The 20,385-nt window shown below is 41.2% G+C and overlaps 1 protein-coding gene across 1 annotated transcript in view; it reads right to left on the bottom strand.

The window, feature by feature from the left end:
• Positions 1–20,385, bottom strand: part of CDK5 (cyclin dependent kinase 5) — a 650,155-nt gene that overhangs the window by 161,953 nt on the left and 467,817 nt on the right. The window contains exon 10 of the mRNA XM_044067607.1: positions 9,654–9,714. Coding sequence (XP_043923542.1) covers positions 9,654–9,714 — 61 coding nt within the window. The remainder of the gene's footprint in view (positions 1–9,653; positions 9,715–20,385) is intronic.

Genomic DNA, 20,385 nt, shown 5'->3' with positions numbered 1-20,385 from the left:
AAACAATTATCATACAGGAAGAGGTGTTAGAAAGGAAATCTCCACCGGGGGTGGGGGGTGTTAAAAATGCTAGGCATGCTGCTGCAGAAGCAGTAGGAATAAACATAGTGGAACAGTTGAACAATGCATGGGGAGGCTACAAAAAAACAAAACAGCAAGATGATGAAGCTAAAAAGAATTACAGACTTGTGGAAAGTAGAAGGAAATATACGATGGGCCTAATAAACCTTACCATTATTACTTTCATTACATACATATATATATATATATATATATATATATATATATATCTATATATATATATATATATATATATATATATATATATATATATATATATATATATCTATATATACACATATGCACACACACACACACACATATATATATATATATATATATATATATATATATATATATATATGTATGGGTCTAGGACATTTCACTGAATGCACATTTCACTGAAACTGAAATGACTGAACACAAATCACTGAAAGCACAATTCACTGAAACACATTTCACTGAAAGTTATATATGGCCTTTTCCCCACTGTAGTGCGGCCCTGCAGTTAGTATACATAGTAAGGGGGGTGGGGTGCACCGCCCCCCACATATTTTAAGTATATATTATGTTTGGAAAAGAGTAATATATTGGAATTGCAAGTATCCATGTATATAGTTCAAAATATATAAAATATGTGGAGGGCTATGCCCTCCCACACCCCCTTACTATATATAACTCCAGGATCGCACTACAGTGGGGGAAAAGGCCATATATAACTTCCAGTTAAATGTGTTTCAGTGAATTGAGTTTTCAGTGAATTGAGCTTTTAGTGAAAAGTGCACACTAATTTGAGTTTCAGTGAAATGTTCCAGACCCATATATATATATATGTATGTATATATATATATATATATATATATGTGTATGTATATATATATATATATATGTATGTATATATATATATATATATATATATATATATATATATATATATATATATATATATATATATATATATATATATATATATATATATATATATATATATATATATATATATATATATATATTTATATATATATATATATATATGCATATATATATATATATGTATATGTATATATATATATATATATATGTATATATATATATATATATATATATATATATATATATGTAGATACATATATATATATATATATATATATATATATATATATATATATATATATATATATATATATATATATATATATATATATATATATATATATATATATATATATAGTTTCATAGTAGTGTACTAGGCTATCTGCCGGGGCATTTATAAGCCTAGCCAACAGTGATGTGGCTTCCACCCGTATTATATAGTTGCCTCTCTAGTAGTGACACATGTGGGACCCCATTATTTAGTAAACTATACCTCTGTCTAGTAGTGACATTGAGGTGACTCCGGGGAAACTTGCGATCTCCCATCCATGCATCGAGATTTTTCTTGAACAGTGCCAATGAAGGGCTCTGTCTCACATGAACTGGGATTTTGTTCCAGAGTATGGGTAACCTCTGTGTTATGAATCTATCCCTCCAGCATGTCCTATTCATATTTGTGCAGAGGTTGAAATCTTTAGCTCATGTGGTTCTGGTGGATTTGGATGTTTTGAGATGGAGCATGTCCATCAGTTCTTGGTTGGACATGGCCCTATATGTTAGGCACAAATCACCTCTGAGCAGGCGGTATGCTACTGAATAGAGCTGGAGTTTCTTTAATCTAGCTGGATAGGGCACATGTTTGAGACCTATGATCCTCTTGGTGAGGTACTTCTGGGGTCTTTCCAGTTGTTGCATGTGCCGGGTGAGATACATCCCAAATGGAGCATTATATTCAATCATGGGCCTGACAAGGGGGGAATATAGAGGTACAATGACCTCCTTTGATCTGGATGAGAATCCCTTCATGATGAGATGGGCAAGGTAGAATGTCTTTCTGACCACTTTGGCAACATGGTTGTCAAAGGAGAGGTCACTATCGACTTGAGTCCCCAGGTCTCTGATTACTTCTTCCGTATTCAGTGGGTTATTGTCTACGTGATAATTTGTGGGTACTTTGTTTTTCCCAAAGGGGATGACTATACATTTTTTGGCGTTAAGTTTGAGGCCATGATTCCGGCACCAGTTGTCCGTTTCAGTGAGACGTTTCTGTAGGATGTGTGTGTCAGCAGGTGAATCAACTATGGCACCCAGTTTGCAGTCATCTGCAAACTTTGTCAGCCATAATCCTCCCATATTTGCTTTCACATCTGAGAAGTAAATGCCGAATAAGAGTGGTCCCAAGACTGATCCCTGTGGGACACCACTCGTGACAGAGTCTGACATGGCTCCAGCAATTTTGACCTTATGGGTTCTGTTTTTTAGCCAGTTTGCTACCCATCTTGTGACATATGGATTTACATTTAGGCTGCTGAGCTTGTCTATGATGCCAGAGTGTGGTATCGTGTCAAAGGCTTTAGCCAAGTCCAAGTAGGCAGTGTGGACAGCCTTGCCCTCGTCGATGGCACTAGTGACTGTCTCGAAGAAGTCAACCAGGTTTAAGAGGCAGGATCTGCCTTTTACAAAACCGAACTGGGTGGGATCAAGGGTCTGCAGATCCCCAATGTCGCCATTTATGAGTTCCATGATGATTCTTTCCATAGCCTTGCAGACCAGGCTGGTCAAACTTATGGGGCGGTAGTTACCAGGGTCAGTAGAATTTCCCCCTTTGTGGAGTGGGACCACTGTTGCTGTGCGCCAGTGTTCAGGTACATATCCTGTAGTGAGGCTAAGATTGAATAGCGTTCTTAGGTGCGGGTTTAGTTCATCTTGAAGTTCACGTAACACGCAACCGGGGATACCATCGGGTCCCATAGATGCTGTGTTTTTTGCTTTGTTGAGTGCTGATTTCACCTGTATGTCTGTAATGACAGGTAGGTTACATTCAGCAGGGATAATTACTTCATCTTTAGGGGGTGAGATAGGGGAGAAATTTGCACTGAACCTATCTGCCAGAATATTGGCAATGTCGGTAGGGTCAGTGAATTTTTTGTCGTTGTGTACTAACTCAGAGCATATCTGAGAATTTCCTCCCAAGGTTCTGACATAATTGAAGAAGGCCTTGTGATTGTCTTTGGTATCCTTGGCAATCTTTTTCTCAAAGTTTGCTTTAGATGTTTTTATGAGAGAAGGTAGTTGTTTACTTGTGCTGATCAGGGAAGCCTTTCCCTTGTGGGATTTGGCTTTGTCCTGCAGAAGCTTCCTTCTTTTGTTGTACAGTTTGTTTATAGCGGGGTCCACCAAACCGGCGTTTTCCTTGGTGGAGAGGGTCTTGGTTTTAGTTGGGATTGCTTGATCCATGCATTCTTGGAGATGTCCGTAGAAGGCTTTTGTGAAGGATTCAGCATTTTGGGATGTGGTTTCCATTAACCCAGTAGGCTTAAAGGATATCATTTCTGACTTAAGGAGCACAAAGTCAGCTTTTGAAAAGTTTTCACTGTAGTCTTTTGTTCTGGGGTGGGGGTGGGATATGTACATCCAACGTGATCAGTTTATGATCAGATCTTACTAGTGAGGGTTTATATCCGGTGCGAGCATTTGGACCCCATGTTTGTGATAATCAGGTCAAGTATATTATCTCTCCTCGTGGAGAAGTGAGCAGTTGCTCCATAGCATTTGAGTTAATGAATTCCAGGAATCTTTGGGCTAGGGTGTTAGGGCTAGAATAGTGGGCCCAGTCTATGTTGGGGTAGTTGAAGTCACCCAATATGATGGTGTTTGGTGTGACATTCATATCCTCCAGTGTTTTCAGGAATGCTTGATGGGATTCCTGGGATTGGGAGGGTGTTCTATAACATGCGACCAGTTGTATGGCAGTTTTGCCTATGGTGAGTAAAACTTGTATGGTTTCTGATGCTTCATGGGTAGCCACCAATCGAGAGGTGTAGGTGTCCTTTATGAAAATGGACACTCCCCGTCGCTTTGTGGTTCGGCCTGGAACTTGAGGCCGAAACGCATGATATGAGGTATAGCCTGGTAGCGCTGGAGTGCTCTCAGGAGCCTTGAACCAGGTTTCAGTTACTGCACAGACATCGATGTTCTCCATACTGAGAAGTGCTTGAGTGCCTGCATCTTGAGATTTAGACTTCGGGCGTTGAGCAGCGTTACCCTTAATCTTTTTCCATTTTTGTTTTGTACGGAGGGTGGTTTGTCTTTTGAGCGTTGGCTAAAAAGGCACTATGGGGTGGCAAGAGCCTTGGCCAGTATCCGGAAGCCCAGTGGTGACAGGTGCAAGCCATCCCTTGCGAGCAACGTGGCCTGTCCAGCATGTCATCCCAGGCTGACAGACATTGGATCCCCCTAGAATGACACCAGTGATTAAGCCAATTGTTAAAACTGATCATTTTGTCTTTGTACTGAGGCATCATTCTTGGTGAAGGTAGGATGCTGCTCAGGGTCAGGGTCATACCAGTCTGGGCTACATAATCGGAGAGCTCCTCAATGTCTCTTTTCATGTAGTCCAGGGAGGTACATCTCAGGTCATTCACACCAGCATGGACAATGACTGCATCATACTTGTACTTGCTTTGGAGTGACCTGAGTGCGTGTGTAATGTGGCGGATCCTTGCTCCCGATAGGCAGCTCACCGTTACCCTCTCCTTATTCAGCCTGGTAAGTGGAGCGTCGGTGTGTCTGACTATAGAGTCACCTATTACTAATGTCTCTGGCATAGTGTTTTGCCTTAGGGGCTGTGATTGTGTGACACACCTGTTGCTTGAGGTATGTGTTGTAGGTGTTGCGTTTTGTGGGGGTGTATTTCTGGGTGTCTGCTTTGGAGGCCTCTGTTGTTTTGGTAAGTTTTTTATAAGAGCCTCCGAGTATGTCTTTGTGTTCTTATGTGTTTGGTTTGTAGTAGTGGAGGTTTTATGTGTGACCGGTTTTGCTTTGGGTGTGGGTACCTTCTCCTCCTGTCTGGTCTTGCCAGTCCTGAGTTGAGAGAATTCAGCCTCCAGTCTGGCTATATAGTTGCATCTCTCACAAGTATATGTGTTAGTAGGAAGGAGGAGAGGGTTGTCTGTGTACATGAGACAATTATAACATTGTCTTAAGATTCCCAGATTAACCAGCTGAACAAGAGAGGATGCTAGTGGTCTACCACTCGACATACTAGAATATTATAAGGAGTGCTGTGCCTTTAAGGGAAGTGGGTATTCACAGGGGGGTAGTGGATGCCTGTAGTGCTTACTTTAGGGTAAGAGTGCTTATTTTATTATGAGTGCTTGCTAAGGATAGAAGTTCCGAAAACAAGTGCTAATATATACAGCTAAATAGACTGAGTAGAGCTTCTAAGGGAAAAATTGAAGAGCAGACTTGGCGGAGCCAGAAATAGTTTAAACCTGTATAACCGCTGCTGCTTATGCCCAACCATGCAAAAATGCCCTGAGGCGGATTTTTATACAGGGAACTTGAAAAGAGCTAGAAATGGTCCAAAGCAACCAATGATTTACAGCTCAAGTGCTGAGGTCACTTCCCCCAGGGACAGATAGGCTGCTCAAGGCTCCCCACTCCCACTGGTGAGCTCAGAAACTTCCTTCTATCCAAGTAAGGCAATGGCCAAAACAGGAACTACACACAGCCCAGAATACAGCAAAGCCTGTATACTGGTCTTAACTAGTCGAGCAAAGGCGGAAAACAAGGAGTATTTTTTTTTGTTTTTACAGGAAAGCACACAGAAATGCAATTAAGCAAACAGTAAAATCGATTTACACAGGCTAGCACACTTTAGTGGGCAGCCTCAGCAGTTAAATTAACAAAAAAACAGTATTAATCGACCAGAGTCGACCAAAATGCTACTTTTAAGTGCAGATACTTCAGAAATCAGCAGATAGACACAAAAACAGTTATATCTAGTTAAATGAAAGCCAGAGAGGACAATGCAGATAAAAAAAGCCAAAAAATACTTAAATCTGGAAAGTGGTCGCTTCTTTCAGTTCTCTGTTGCTAGGACCCCTCTGCAGGACCACGTGGAGCTCTGCTTGGGTATATAGCCAGAAAAAAATGCCCTGAGGCGGATTTTTATACAGGGAACTTGAAAAGAGCTAGAAATGGTCCAAAGCAACCATATATGTATATATATATATATATATATATATATGACAACATCAAGCCAAAACAAGGTAAAATTACAGCTGCACACATCAGTGGTGCAAGCTATATAGGGTCCTCATTCAGTTTAACTTCTGATAGCCTCTTCAGATACCAATACTTTAAACAATACTGCCAAAGTATTTAATAGCACTCCCACCCCGGCAATACAGTATGGGCAAAATTCTTCACTACATGATTCTATTACGGCAATACAACATGGTAAGGCATAGGTAATGAATATTATCCTCACTGTGGGGGGAATACATTTCTAGTTACAAAAATCAGAGCCCATCCTTCCATGAGGTATAACTATATTTTTTATGATTTTTACATCTTTTCTAATTAAAGAATATACAACTGCACTGTTATAAAAATAAAAAAAGGCTCTACTCCAAATTTAACATTTTCTCAGGGGCACTGCTTTTGTGTACACCAACACAGAATTCACCACAATCTTGTGTGTTTTAACTTGCTGGAATGATGATAATAAAACACAAGTGCATATGTATCAATAAGTTGTCCTTGTGCTACTACGGTTATCCAAGAAATCATCCTGTGCTTCACATAAATGCACTTTGACAAACCAGGCACGTTGTTCAGCTAAATCCACATATGACCTTTTATGTCTAAAATTTTCCAATTGGTAATGTAAAACACATTTTCCACTATAAAATGGTGTTTTTACAATTACTATTCTTACTTTTTAAACAAAACAGTACTGCATTTTTGAAATGCATGCTTCTTTTTTTTTTTGTAGTACAACTGTCTCAAGGTCTTCGAAGGGCTGTAGTGAGCTCAAGCATGACAGATCACGGACTAAAAACTTGCTACGTAACACCTTTTTTGCTTCCTGAAAACCTTACAGGATTCTTCAGTGTTGCAAAAGACCTATTACCAGAAACTACATTAATTTAGGGTGAATTTGACTAAACTTCAGTAACTGGGACACATACACCTCCAATGTGGGATACGCCCACCAATTCATAGGGTGGCAATTCGCTGAGCAGATGGCAAACAAACCTAGTAGAGGACACAGCATCCTTGACTAGATTCTTACAAACATGGCTGCCTTCTACAGTACTCCTCTAGTACCTCCTTACCCAGTGAAATCTAACCACAAACCTGTGACCTTCTCCCTTAAACTCCAACAAGCCCTTACTGCAAACACTAATGAACTGAATAAATATAAATGTGTCAACCACAACTTGCTCTTCAATGAGATATCAAAATTCACTTTTGACTGCGCCAACCCGTGACCTTGATGCAGCAACAGTAAGCTTCATTAAAGAATTCTATACAGGTTTAGCTCTGTCATGGATGCTGGGTGAGTGGTCTGGTGTGAAGAGGGAGATGATTTTTTTGAGATATGATACAGAATCGGAATTGCTTAGACACAGTAAAGCCTTGCGGAGTCTAATTATGATGGCTGCCAAACCTCATAGTATGACCAATACATATTGCCAACATCCCTGAAAGCAAATTCAGTGTCAGCTTCACCCCTGAGATTTCTATCCAAAGCCCTAAAATACCCAAATCTCTTAATCTCCCAATTATCTCTAAAGATCATGTACTGAAAGTGCTTACCAAGACTAAAAATACTTCTTCAATGGAACCTGAAAATATATCTGGTTGCTTAATTAAACAGTGTTAAATATAATCTTGCAAACCCACTCCTTAAACTGCTTAACCTAAGTTTAGCGACTGGCTTTGCTGCTAATGACTCAAGCACTGTATTCATATGGCCCCTCTGTAAAGGTTGCCTTACAACTGACCCAGGTATAATTACAAACTTTTCAGCCTTGAAAGCCTCGTCTACAAAGTCATGGAATGTAATACAACTGATCTCCTTAACTAAGAATCTTTTTCAACTTGACGCAGATACTTTGGCTTTGGTAAAGGTACAACATGTCAAGGTAAACTTCTTCAGAAGGTTTACAGAGTTTGCAAATGGTGGGCATGTGGTACACATGCTGCATCTTGACCTGGCCAAAGCCTCTGACACCATTCCCCATGCTGGTGTCATACAGAAGGTAAATATATTAAAACTGACCCACTTGTAGTAAGATGGATAGCAAACTGGATGAAAGACAGAGTTCACACACCGAATTGCTGGTGCCTCATCAAAAAGTATGAAAGTGACCAGCAGTGTTCCTCAGGGCTCAGAGCTGGACATCTCCTTTTTGGCATTTACTCCAAAGAGGCAAGACTTCTGGCTAACAAAGTTTAAAGATGACTGCAAACTTGGGCTTGTTATTAAGTAACCCAGACACTCAAATCCTGCAGCATACACTTTACCTGGTGAATTCTTAGTAGGTTAAAAATGGACTCAAACTAAATGCTAAAAAGTGCAGTATTCTCACTTTTGGCAGACAACTCCTCCCCTCATCATACTGCACAGACAACACACCACTACAAAATGAAAATGAAGTTAGGCAACTAGAAACTTGAGTTGACAAGATTTTCTTTCTCTCTTTTGATAATCATGTGTCGATGATTGTTAGGAAATCATGTTATTTAGTGCAACTAGTTGCAAAACAAATATTTTTAAGATCTAAAGAGGTAATCACTTCCTTATACTCTGCACAGATCAAACCAATTACCGAGTACAATGCCTTTTTGGGCCGTATCCAGATAAAAACATCTAACAGTGTGAAAGACCCCCAAAGGTTACCAGCTAAAAAGATCACAGGCCCAAAGTCTCTGGGCTGTCAAGATAGGCTGGAAACTATCCCTTGAACAGCAGGTCTACAAATGTCTTAAGTTTATAAATGCATGTGGTTCATTTAATTTCATACATGCTGGGCATCTGTTTCTCTGCTTAACAAAAACATAACCCAGCATTTTTTCAGTTATGTTTCTTGGTTGCTAAACTGATTTCTGTTTCTCTGTAACTACCAGTCTCACGGGTGGGACAAAACAGACTTGGGTCAGAAGTTTGAAAGGCTTATTCTCAATGAAAACATGTTAGTCTGGTGACGTGCTGAATTGCAAGCAATTGTTACAGGAGAGTAAATCTACAGTAAGAACAAGTCTTTAAAGAATCCTGCCTGTTACCTTCCAAATGGGGTACAAGGCACTCTATTTGGGGAGATCCTATTATCATGTAATACACAATAAATATATTGTGAAGTCTATTCTGCAAAATGAACAGGGTCAGTATATACTGAAGACAAAGAATAAAGTGCAAATGGCATGGCAGAGTAAGTAATATGTGAGTACACGTGTGAAATGTGGTACCCAGCAACATAACGTAATCTACGTGAAACTAGAGTAAAGAGTCAGATGTATTAGTTGCAAAGGACATTTACAGTTGTGTCTATGTGCAAGAATGTAGACATGATGTTACAAAACACTATTTCAACATAAATACATTTCAAAAGTGCATTACCATCAGGGGTTCACATATGACACAAACCTACAGTAATTTAAACATAACTACAATATCAGCATTTATCAGCATTAAAAATAAAAATTACCTTATAATCTGGTAGCTTTGTCATATTTGGCCACTGTTCCTCTGTTGGAGTTCCTAGTAATGTGGTTAATAGTAAAGGAAAAAGATAACACAAACTGTACTCATTTGTCATTTCAAGCAGTTGCACCACAGGAAATATTGTTTTAATAATCCTGAAAGAAGCAGTTGACAGTGAATACTTGCAACCACATAAAGAACATCTTTTATGCAAACCCTCATCTTAAAAACTGATCTTTCCATAAAAAAAGGCTTTGGCATCAGAGGTCTTCCAAGAAAAGACAGATTTCAGTTTTGTTTTTGCAGTCTTATGGATTAATATAAATTGCTCTTGTGTGTATTACAGCACATCATATTTTAATAAAACAATATTATACCTCTGCAGAGGAACTCCTCTGGTCATAAGGTGAAGTTACAAAGAATACAGTATAGAAGGCTTTGATCTGAGTACCTCCTTGGAAATTACTAGCCAACGTAGCTTGACAGGGAAACATGTAAATGGCAATGGCCAGAAGTAACCTGGTTAACTAAATGTTCCTCCAGGGAACCAGGAGTGGAGCAAAATGTCCAGGTGGCCAAAGAAATTCCTAGTGAGGAATTTCAGACATACAGAAATGTGGACAGAGATGAGCTAAATGAAATAACACAAAAAAATACATAGAAGATAGATCTGGAACCGTCAAGAGTTGAAATATAAGCCAAGATGCTAGGAGGATATGTGGACATGGACTGAATAATGGAGCAGCTCATTCATAAACTAATAAGGGGGTGGGACTTCAGTGACTGCCCTATGTAGGTAAGATGACAACACATGACACAGAAGTGCTTGAGAGCCATAGGAAAACAGAGTATGATATGGGGCAAATGAAGACAAAGAGGTTAAGCAATAGTGACCTCATGCGAGGAACAGCAAACCGGAAAGACCACCATACTTTGCAGACTTGTTTTCTGATACTTCTGACAGTACACAAACAAGCAAACATGGTTAGACACACACATACACTGTAGAATCGTACTGCCAGAAATGTGTATTTTTTAAGCTTTTTATGCAGTTAAAAGTTTATTATGTGAAAGGTTTAAGTCTGTACACCGAGACATATACGTCCTAATACATGTCTGCATAAAAGAAATATATGACTGTTTAAATTTAAACAACTGCTGTCTACCATTCATGACACACCAGAGAAATCAGAATTTTCTTTATTTTTCAAAATTTCAGTATAAAGAGCAATGATAATTAAATAGATTCACAACAGAAAGATATTTAGCCTTCTCTCCTTGATGCAAATAAAATAATTAAAAAAAATTTTAAGCAAAACAAAAAAAAATGCTTCCAGGGTGCTTAAACTCAGAGACAAATGCTTTGCCCAATGAGAAAAAAGGGAACTTGCAAGTCTGTAGAGACAGGGACATATTATATAACAATCTAGCTAAAAAAAAATATTGAAAAGAAATAAATCCACCTTCCTCCAAACTATCAAGCACACCTTTTCAGTCAACCAGAAAGAGGTTAAGATCAGGTTACCCTAACCCAAAGACAGACCCACAATCTTAAGTTAATCTTCAAACAACACAACTCTTTCCAACAAAAACCTATTACAACGGAAGACTTGCCCAAAGAATTTTTATTCAGCTTCATTTCCAACTCATACAGAGACCCCAAATTTTTAACTAATCTTCAAAAAGCACAGTCCTTTCCATCAAAATCCTTTTATAACAGAAGATCTACCCAAAGAATTTAATCAGATTCAATTCGCTACCTCTGCCACTAACAAAAGTGTCCCACCCAGACCCAACTCCACCAGAGCACACACCTGAATTCTTCTTCAAGGCAGTTAAGATCAAAGAAGAACCTCCCTTTAATAAAGTTCCCAATGAAAAAATCATCTGACGCAGATAATCTACAAACCTAGTTTATCAAAGCCTGTAGTGGGTTACTTACCTACACAGTGAAAGCGAAGTTATAAATGAAGATAATCTACAAACCTAGTTTATCAACGCCTGTAGTGAGTTCCGTATCTACACAGTGAAAGCGAGGTTATAAATGCAGATAATCCTCAAACTTAGTTTATCAAAGAATGTAGAGAGCTCCTTATCTACACAGTGAAAGCGAGGTTATAAATGCAGATAATCCTCAAACTTAGTTTATCAAAGAATGTAGTGAGTTCATTATCTACACAATGAAAGCGAGGTTATAAATGTGTTTATGCTTTAAGATCTTTTTTTGTCACATTGAAAAACACCATTATAAAAACCCACTTTAAAATTACCAAATCCATCCTACCTCGGACCTCTAAACCAGCATGGTTTCCTGGTCTGGTTTTAATATGATGACAATCCTTTAGACATTAACTGATTTTTAATCAACATAAATAAGGGTCAACACTGAAACTGAATTTACTGATGTTACTAAAGCATTTCACTTGGTTGACACCAGCTCCTTAAAGTAACCCTAACAGACAGCAGGATAAGATCAAAAGCCACATCATGGTTCCAAGGTTTCCTCTCTAACCACGAATTCTCAGTAAAATAAGTTTTCTTGACTTCATACTCACCAACCCTACTCAAATGTATACCATCAAACATCAGTCTTAATCTGAGCACCCAGAGGAAAAGTACAGTTTTGTACCTACCATAAATGTAGATGTTCGAGGGCTATTACAGCTGCAGTAATCACATATGGGTTTTCAGCCGTCAGGCGGTCCCTCAGTCGGCCGAATTCCAAAGTCTTGGTCCGGCGTCGGTTGTTGTTGCGTACTCTTCTGACGTCAGGAAGGCTAGAGTATATAAGACACAGCCGACGCCATCTTCTTCAGTCTTTCTTGCCCCAGATGTCAGGTGCCCCCAAAAGGAAGGCAATACATAAATAAATCTAATCCACAAAAGTAAGCAAATAAAACATAGCAGGATAACCCAGTCAGCAGGTATGAAGAGGTATTCAGACCCCAAGGTCTTACCAAGTGGGGAAGGAGGGTGGGAAAAGTACAGTTTTGTACCTACCATAAATGTAGATGTCCGAACTGGATAGCATCTGCAGTCATAACAAGTGGGTTGTCCTGTCGTCAGGCAGCCCTTCAGTCGGCCGGATTCCAAAGTCCGGGTCCGGCTTCGGCTGATGTCGCACTCCACCCGACGTCATCTCTGTTGGTCTTCGGGTATAAAGGCATCAGCCGACGCCATTTTCCTCAGTGTTTCTTGCCCCAGATGCCAGTAGCCCTCTTGCAGGCTAAAATTTGGATAGATGCCAATGTTTCCAAATAGATAGAGGTAAACACAACAATAAGCATGTATGTACATATACACAAACAAATACACCATAAAAGACTCCCCAACAGCTAGCTATTAGAAGGGTAAACACCCTAGGAGTACCACAGAGGGGTGGAGGGAGGGTAATCCTGACTGCAGATGCTATCCAGTTCGACATCTACATTTATGGTAGGTACAAAACTGTACTATGTCCTTCATGGATGCATCTGCAGTCATAACAAGTGGGTAGAATACCATAGCCAACTAGGGAAGGAGGATAAAAATAGATTATGGTGTGTTTAGGATCCCTTGTAGTACAGCAGTGGCAAACCCTGCTCGGGATCTGGAATATAGAGGCAAATTATAATGCTTGGCAAATGTATGCACGGAGGTCCAAGTAGCCGCCTCAATAATGTCTTTGGTTGCCACTCCTCGTAAGAAGGCTGTGGTAGTGGCTGTTGCCCTTGTAGAATGAGGTCTTATGTTCTGTGGAATTGGTTTTCCATGGAAGGAGTAACAGAAGCGTATGCAATTTCCTATCCATTTGGAGATTGTCTGTTTGGAAATAGCTTTTCCTTCCCTTCCTGTTGCATAGGCTACAAAACGTTGGTCAGTCTTTCTGCTATTTTTGTTCTGTCCAAGTAGTAGCGTAGCTGTCTATGTACATCCAAGGTATGCAGTATTCTTTCCCCTCTGTTTTGTGGGTTGGGAAAGAAGGTAGGTAGGTGGATTGCCTGGTTTAAAGACAGTCTGGATACCACCTTAGGCATAAATGTAGGATTAGTCCTCATGGACACTCTATCTTGGTGGAAGATTAGGAAGGGTTGCACTGCCATTAAGGCCTGTAGTTCTGAAACCCTCCTTGCTGAAGTAATTGCCAGTAGGAAAGCAGTTTTCCATGACAGGTGTTGTAGGTCTGCTGTTGCTGCTGGTTCAAAGGGTGCTAGTGTCAACTTTTCTAGCACAAAGTTTAAATCCCAAGCTGGTAATGGTGGTTTCCTTGGAGGTTTTACATTCTTGATTCCTCTGAGGAATTGCCTGAGCAAAGGGTGCGAAAAAACAGGTGTTTCAAAGCTGTATTCTGCTGAAATAGTTGATGCATGTATCTTGATGGAGGAGTAGGACAAGCCTGAATGAAGAAGTTCGGCCAGATACTCCAGAATGTTAGGCATATCTATGTTTGACACATCTTTTCCTCTTTCCGTACTCCAGATGACAAACCTTTTCCATTTTCCAGCATAGTTCCTTCTTGTTGAAGGTCTGCGTGCTTCAAGAATAATGTCTTTAACTCTTTGTGAAAGTTCTGGAATAGCTGCTGTTATGTGATGTTCCATGCAGTCAGTTGCAAGGTTTTTAGGTTTGGATGTATGATGCTGTAGTTGTTCTGCGTTAACATCAAGGGCATCAGGGGAATTGTCCACATATTGTTCCGAGACATGCTCCTCAGTAGTGGGTACCAGTGTTGTCTTGGCCAGTTTGGAGCTATCAGGATTATCCTTGGACGTTCTTCCTTGATTTTCAGTAGTACCTTGTGTATCAAAGGAAGAGGCGGGAATGCATATGCTGTTAGGCCTTTCCAGTTGAAAGAGAGCGAATCCACTTTCCATGCTAATGGGTGGAATGTCCTTGTGCAGAATTTTTTGAGCTGGTGATTGAGAGGTGATGCGAATAGGTCTATCTGTGGCATTCCCCATTTCTTTGAGATGGTCTTGAAGATGTCCGGTGAAGCTTCCATTCGTGGGCATCCGAAGTGGTTCTGCTTAATATGTCTGCTAGGGTATTGTCTTTCCCTGGTACAAATATTGCCTGTAACTGGATGTTGTAGCTGAGTGCCAGGGTCCACAGCTCCAAGGTCATTCTGCATAGGGGGTATGAATGAGTGCCTCCCTGTTTGTTGATGTACCACATGACTGTGGTGTTGTCTGTCCTTATCATTAACTGGCCCTCTTTGAGAAATGGTTTGAACTTTTGGATTGCCAGTTTTACTGCCAGCATTTCTTTTAGGTTGATGTGCAGTTGGAGTTGATCCTGTGTCCACAATCCTTGCACGCATTTGTCCAGCATGTGGGCCCCCCATCCTAGGTCTGAAGCGTCTGTTGTGATGGTCTGGCTTGCTTGACATCTGCGAAAGGGTAGGCCTGGGTTTGACTGGCATGCCTGAGCCCACCATAGGAACTCCTGTTTTAAGCATGGAATTAGTGGGATTTCTGTTTCTAGACTGTGTCTGTGTTGGGACCATAAATTCTTTAGGTACCACTGTAGTTTTCTCATATGTAGTCTGGCAAATGGAACCAAGATTATGCATGATGCCATGAAGCCTAAGGCCTGCAGTACTTTTCTTGCTGTTAACTTGTTCAGTTTTGTTAGTGCCAAGAAGTATAGAGGGAGTTCTTTCTGTTTTTCTGTAGTCAGGAATGCCATTTGTTTTACTGTGTCCAATTCCGCGCCCAAGAATGTCCTTGTTTGGGATGGTATCAGCCTTGACTTTTGTAAATTGACTGTGTATCCCAGTGCTTGTAGCAAGTAAATGACCCTTTGTAAATCTGTTGTCAGCTTGCTTTTGTTGTCCCCTTGTAGCAGGCAGTCGTCCAGGTATGGGTAAATTTGAATTCCCTGGAGTCTGCAATGGGCGATTACTGATGCCAGGCATTTTGTGAATGCTCTGGGCGCAGTAGATAAGCCAAAAGGCAATGCTGAGAATTGATAGTGCTCTGATCCTGCAAGAAATCTGAGGTATCTTCTGCAGATTGGTCGAATGGGGACGTGCAAGTATGCCTCCTTGAGATCTAGAGTTACCAGCCAAGACTCCTTGCCCAGCATGGGAAGAAGTTGCTGTAGGGTCAGCATTTTGAATTTTGGGACAATGATGTATGTATTTAAGGTGGACAGGTCGAGAATTGGTCTCCAACTTTTTTCCTTTCTTGGAACTAGGAATAGTCTGGAGTAGAATCCCTTTCCTTGCTCTGCTGTTGGCACTCTTTCCACAGCTCTCATGTTTGCTAACTCCATTATCTGGCGTAGAGCCTCTGTTTTTTGATTTGGAGGTAGATTTGGCATTCCTCTTTTGACTGGAAAAGTGTGGAAGTGAAACCGGTAACCTTGATCTATGGTTTGTAAAATCCACTTGTCCTTTGTTATGTAGTGCCAGTTTTTGAAAATAAGGTTAACTTTCCGCCTAGAGGAGCTGCTATTTGTTCCCTGGTAGGCGGATTTAGGGTTAAGTCACTGTGGTTGTGTTGATGTAGTGGCAGTGGCTGTGTCTGTGCCTCTGTTGTTACCTTGCCACTGTCTTCCTCTGTAGGCACCTCCTCTGGATTGGTTTCTGCCTCTGGAACGTCTATTCCTGCCCCTTTGAAATTTTGTGGAGTCAGGAAAGGACCAATTTTGGCAGGCCAGTTCCTGCTAAACCTTGGGGTTGAACCTGCAAGAAATCTTTAACAGTTTGAACAGATTTTGCCTTTTCTTCCATTTTCTTCATAACCTGCTGGGCAGATGTACCAAACAAACTTGTCTTGTCCATAGGAGCATCTAGCAACTTAGCTTTAACATGATCCGGTAAAGCTTGTTCCTTTAGCCATGCATGCCTTTTTATCACTGTGCCTGTCATGGCTGATCTAAATGAAGCCTCCAGTGCATCATAGCCACATTTTAAGGAATGGTTGCTAACCTGTTGTATGTTATTTACCATCTCTAATACATATTTCTTATCAAGAGATTCATCAGTGGTTAGTTTTTTAGTTAACTGATCCAGCATAAACTCTTGGTATTGTATCATGTGAAACTGACAGTTTAAAGCTCTAGCTGAGAGAGTAGCTGAAGTGTAGACCTTTTGACGACAGGACAACCCACTTGTTATGACTGCAGATGCATCCATGAAGGACATCCTGTACTGCAGCTGTAATAGCCCTCGAACATCTACATTTATGGTAGGTACAAAACTGTACTATGTTCATCGTGCATTACAGCTGCAGTAATCACATATGGGTAGAATCCCAAAGCTATGCATAGGGTGGTAGGTACTATACGGAACTGGGTTGAGCTAGAATGCCCTGCAAAACTGCAGTGGCAAAGCCTGCTCTAGTTCTGGAGTATAAAGGCAGATGGTAGTGTTTTGTGAAGGTATGTACAGAACTCCAAGTGGCTGCCTCCAAGATATCTTTAGTAGGCACTCCTCTGAGGAAGGCTGTAGAGGTGGCTGTGGCCCTAGTGGAGTGAGGTCTGATACCAGTAGGGACAAGCTTTCCATGATAGGAATAACAAAAGCGTATGCAGTGACCAATCCACTTGGAAATGGTCTGTTTGGTAACAGGTTTCCCTTGACCCCCCACAGCATAGGAAATGAGGAGTTGATCTGATTTTCTGAAGGATTTGGTTCTGTCCAAGTAATAACGTAGCTGCCTATGGATGTCTAAAGAGTGTAGCAGCCTTTCCCCTTTGTTTTGAGGGTTAGGATAAAAGGTAGGAAGGTGTATGGCCTGGTTTAAGGCTACCCTAGATACCACTTTAGGCATAAAGGAAGGGTTGGTACGAAGGGAAACCCTGTCCTGATGGAAGATGAGGAATGGCTGCACCGCCATGAGGGCCTGCAACTCAGATACTCTACGAGCTGAAGTGATGGCCAGGAGAAAAGCTGTTTTCCAGGACAAATATTGTAATTCTGTTGAAGCAGCCGGTTCAAAGGGAGGCAATGTCAATTTTTCCAGTACGTAGTTAAGGTCCCAAGCTGGAACTGGCTGTTTCCTTGGAGGTCTTATGTTCTTAGCCCCTCTGAGGAACTGTCGTAGGAGTGGGTGTGAGAATAAAGGAGGATCCATGTTGAATTCTGCAGAGATTGCTGAGGCATGTATTTTGATTGAGGAAAATGAAAGTCCATTGCTCAAAAGTTCAGCTAGGTACTGCAAAATCTGAGGTAGGTTCAATTTTCTAGGGTCCTGCCCTCGTTTTTCATTCCAACTGCAAAACCGCTTCCATTTTGCGGAGTAAGCTTTTCTAGTAGATGGTCTTCTGGCCTCCAAAATGACATCCTGCACCTCTTTTGAGAGTAGTGTCTGATGTGATGCTAAGGAATTTTCCATGTAGCGAGACTGAGAGTTTTCAGCTGACTGTGAAGGGTTTTGAAATTGTTCTGCGTCAGCAGTAGAGGTGTTAGAGGCAGGGGCCACGGAGGAGTGTGTGTTAGGCTCCTCAGGAGTGGATACCAGTGTTGTCTCAGCCAGTCCGGAGCAATCAGTATCATCCTCGGCTTGTCTGTTCTTACTTTCAAAAGTACCTTGGGCAGAAGAGGTAGAGGTGGGAATGCATAAACTGACCAAGTTGTCCATGTGAAGGAAAGAGCGTCCACTTTCCAGGCCTTTGTGTGGAAGGTCCTTGAACAAAACCTTTTTAATTGATGGTTTCTGTGGGAGGCAAAAAAATCTATATCTGGCCTTCCCCACGCTTGAACAATCTCTGTAAACACCTGTGGATGTAGCTTCCATTCGTGAGGATCTGTCATATGTCTGCTCAGAGTGTCTGCCAGTGTGTTTTCCATTCCTGGCAGGTACTGTGCCTGAAGTTCTATTTGTCTTTCCAGAGCCAGGTTCCAAAGAGTCATGGCTAGTCTGCACAAGGGGTATGAATGAGTTCCTCCTTGTTTGTTTATGTACCACATTACTGTGGTGTTGTCTGTTCTTATGAGCAGTTGTCCTGGATGCAGGAATTCTCTGAATGCTGAGATTGCATTTATTACTGCCAGCATTTCTTTTTGATTGATGTGAAGGTGCTTTTCTTTTTGGGGCCATCTGCCCTGAATGCACCTGTCCTTCATGTGCGCTCCCCAGGCGTAATCTGAAGCGTCTGTGGTTATGACCTGTGTAGCTTGAGGCTTGCAGAATGGGAGGCCTGTGTTTACTTGGCATGCTTGGGCCCACCATATGAATTCCTTTTGAAGACAGGGAATTATTGGAATCTACGCTTCCAAGCTATGACTGTGTTGAGACCATAGATTTTTTAGGTACCATTGAAGTTTCCTCATGTGCAGCTTTGCGCATGGGATTAGAAGAATGCAAGATGCCATGAATCCCAGAGCCTGCAGGATTTTCCTTGCAGTAAGCCTGGTACTTTTTGCAAGTATTTTGAAGTAATGAGATAGTTGCCCTTGTTTTTCTGGCGTAAGGTAAGCCATCTGGGTGTTTGAGTCCAAGTTGGCACCCAGGAGGTTATTTTCTGAGAGGGTGTTAGCTTTGATTTCTCCTTGTTGATGGTGTATCCCAGAGAAAGCAGTAACCGTGTCACATATGCCAGGTGTTTCAGAAGTATGTGTTTGCTGTCCGCTTGGATCAGGCAGTCGTCCAGATAAGGGTAAATTTGTATCCCTTGAAGTCTGCAGTATGCAATCACTGATGCCAGGCACTTGATGAATACTCTGGGCGCAGTAGATAAGCCAAAGGGCAATGCAGAGAATTGATAGTGGTTTGAACCTGCAAGAAATCTGAGGTATCTTCTGCAACTTTGTCTGATTGGGACATGCAGGTATGCCTCCTTGAGGTCCAATGTTACCAGCCAGAACCCCTTGCCCAGCATGGGAAGGAGTTGCTGTAATGTGAGCATCTTGAATTTTGGCACGAGAAGAAATGTGTTTAGAATGGATAAGTCCAGTATGGGTCTCCAGTCGCTTCCTTTTCTTGGCACCAGAAAAAGCCTTGAATAAAAACCTTGTGCTTGTTGGTGCGTATGTACCTTTTGTATAGCCCTCATGTTTAGGAGCTTTGTAATTTGTAGTTGTGCCTCTACCCTTTGATTTTGTGGTAGATTTGGCATGCCTCTCATTTTTGGAAGAGTGTGAAAATGAAATTTGTAGCCTCTGTTTATAATGTCCAGAATCCATCTGTCTGTTGTGACAATATGCCAATTGTTTGCAAATAGTGCCAGTTTCCCTCCCAAAGGTGCTGCCAGTTGAATTTTGCTTGGCATGGAAATGAGGGAGTCATTGAGTCTGTTTCCTGTACTGCTGTGCACTGTCGTCCCCACCTCTTGGTGCTGGTGATTGCCATTGTCTGCCTCTATAGGACCCTTGGGCTTGTCCTCTGCCCCTTCCGCGTCTGTATCTGCCTCTTTGGGGCTTGTCAGTGGTTGGAAAGGACCAGTTTTTTGAAGGCCAATTCCTGCTGAACCGTGGTGGCTGAACCTGTAAGAAAGCTTTGACAGTTTGCATAGATTTTGCTTTTTCTTCCATTTTACGTAATATATCCTCAGCATTAGCACCAAAAAGAACATCCTTATGTAAAGGTGCATCCAGAATTTTTGCTTTCACATGGTCCGGCAGATTTTCTTCCCTAAGCCATGCATGTCTGTGAATGACTGATCCGGTAGCGGCCGATCTGCTGGAGGCCTCTAGGGCATCATAACCACATTGTAAAGTGTGCTTACCCACTTGCTCTGCACTATGCAACATATCCTGCAACTCTTTTATATCTGGTTGTTCAGGCTGTGACATTTTGGTCTTTAATTGT

Source organism: Protopterus annectens, chromosome 3.part1, assembly GCF_019279795.1.
Source record: "Protopterus annectens isolate FY-2018-M chromosome 3.part1, PAN1.0, whole genome shotgun sequence".
Classification (NCBI taxonomy): Eukaryota; Metazoa; Chordata; order Ceratodontiformes; family Protopteridae; genus Protopterus; species Protopterus annectens.
The sequence above is the reverse complement of the archived record's forward strand: the minus strand, read 5'-3'. Positions and strand labels throughout refer to the sequence as shown.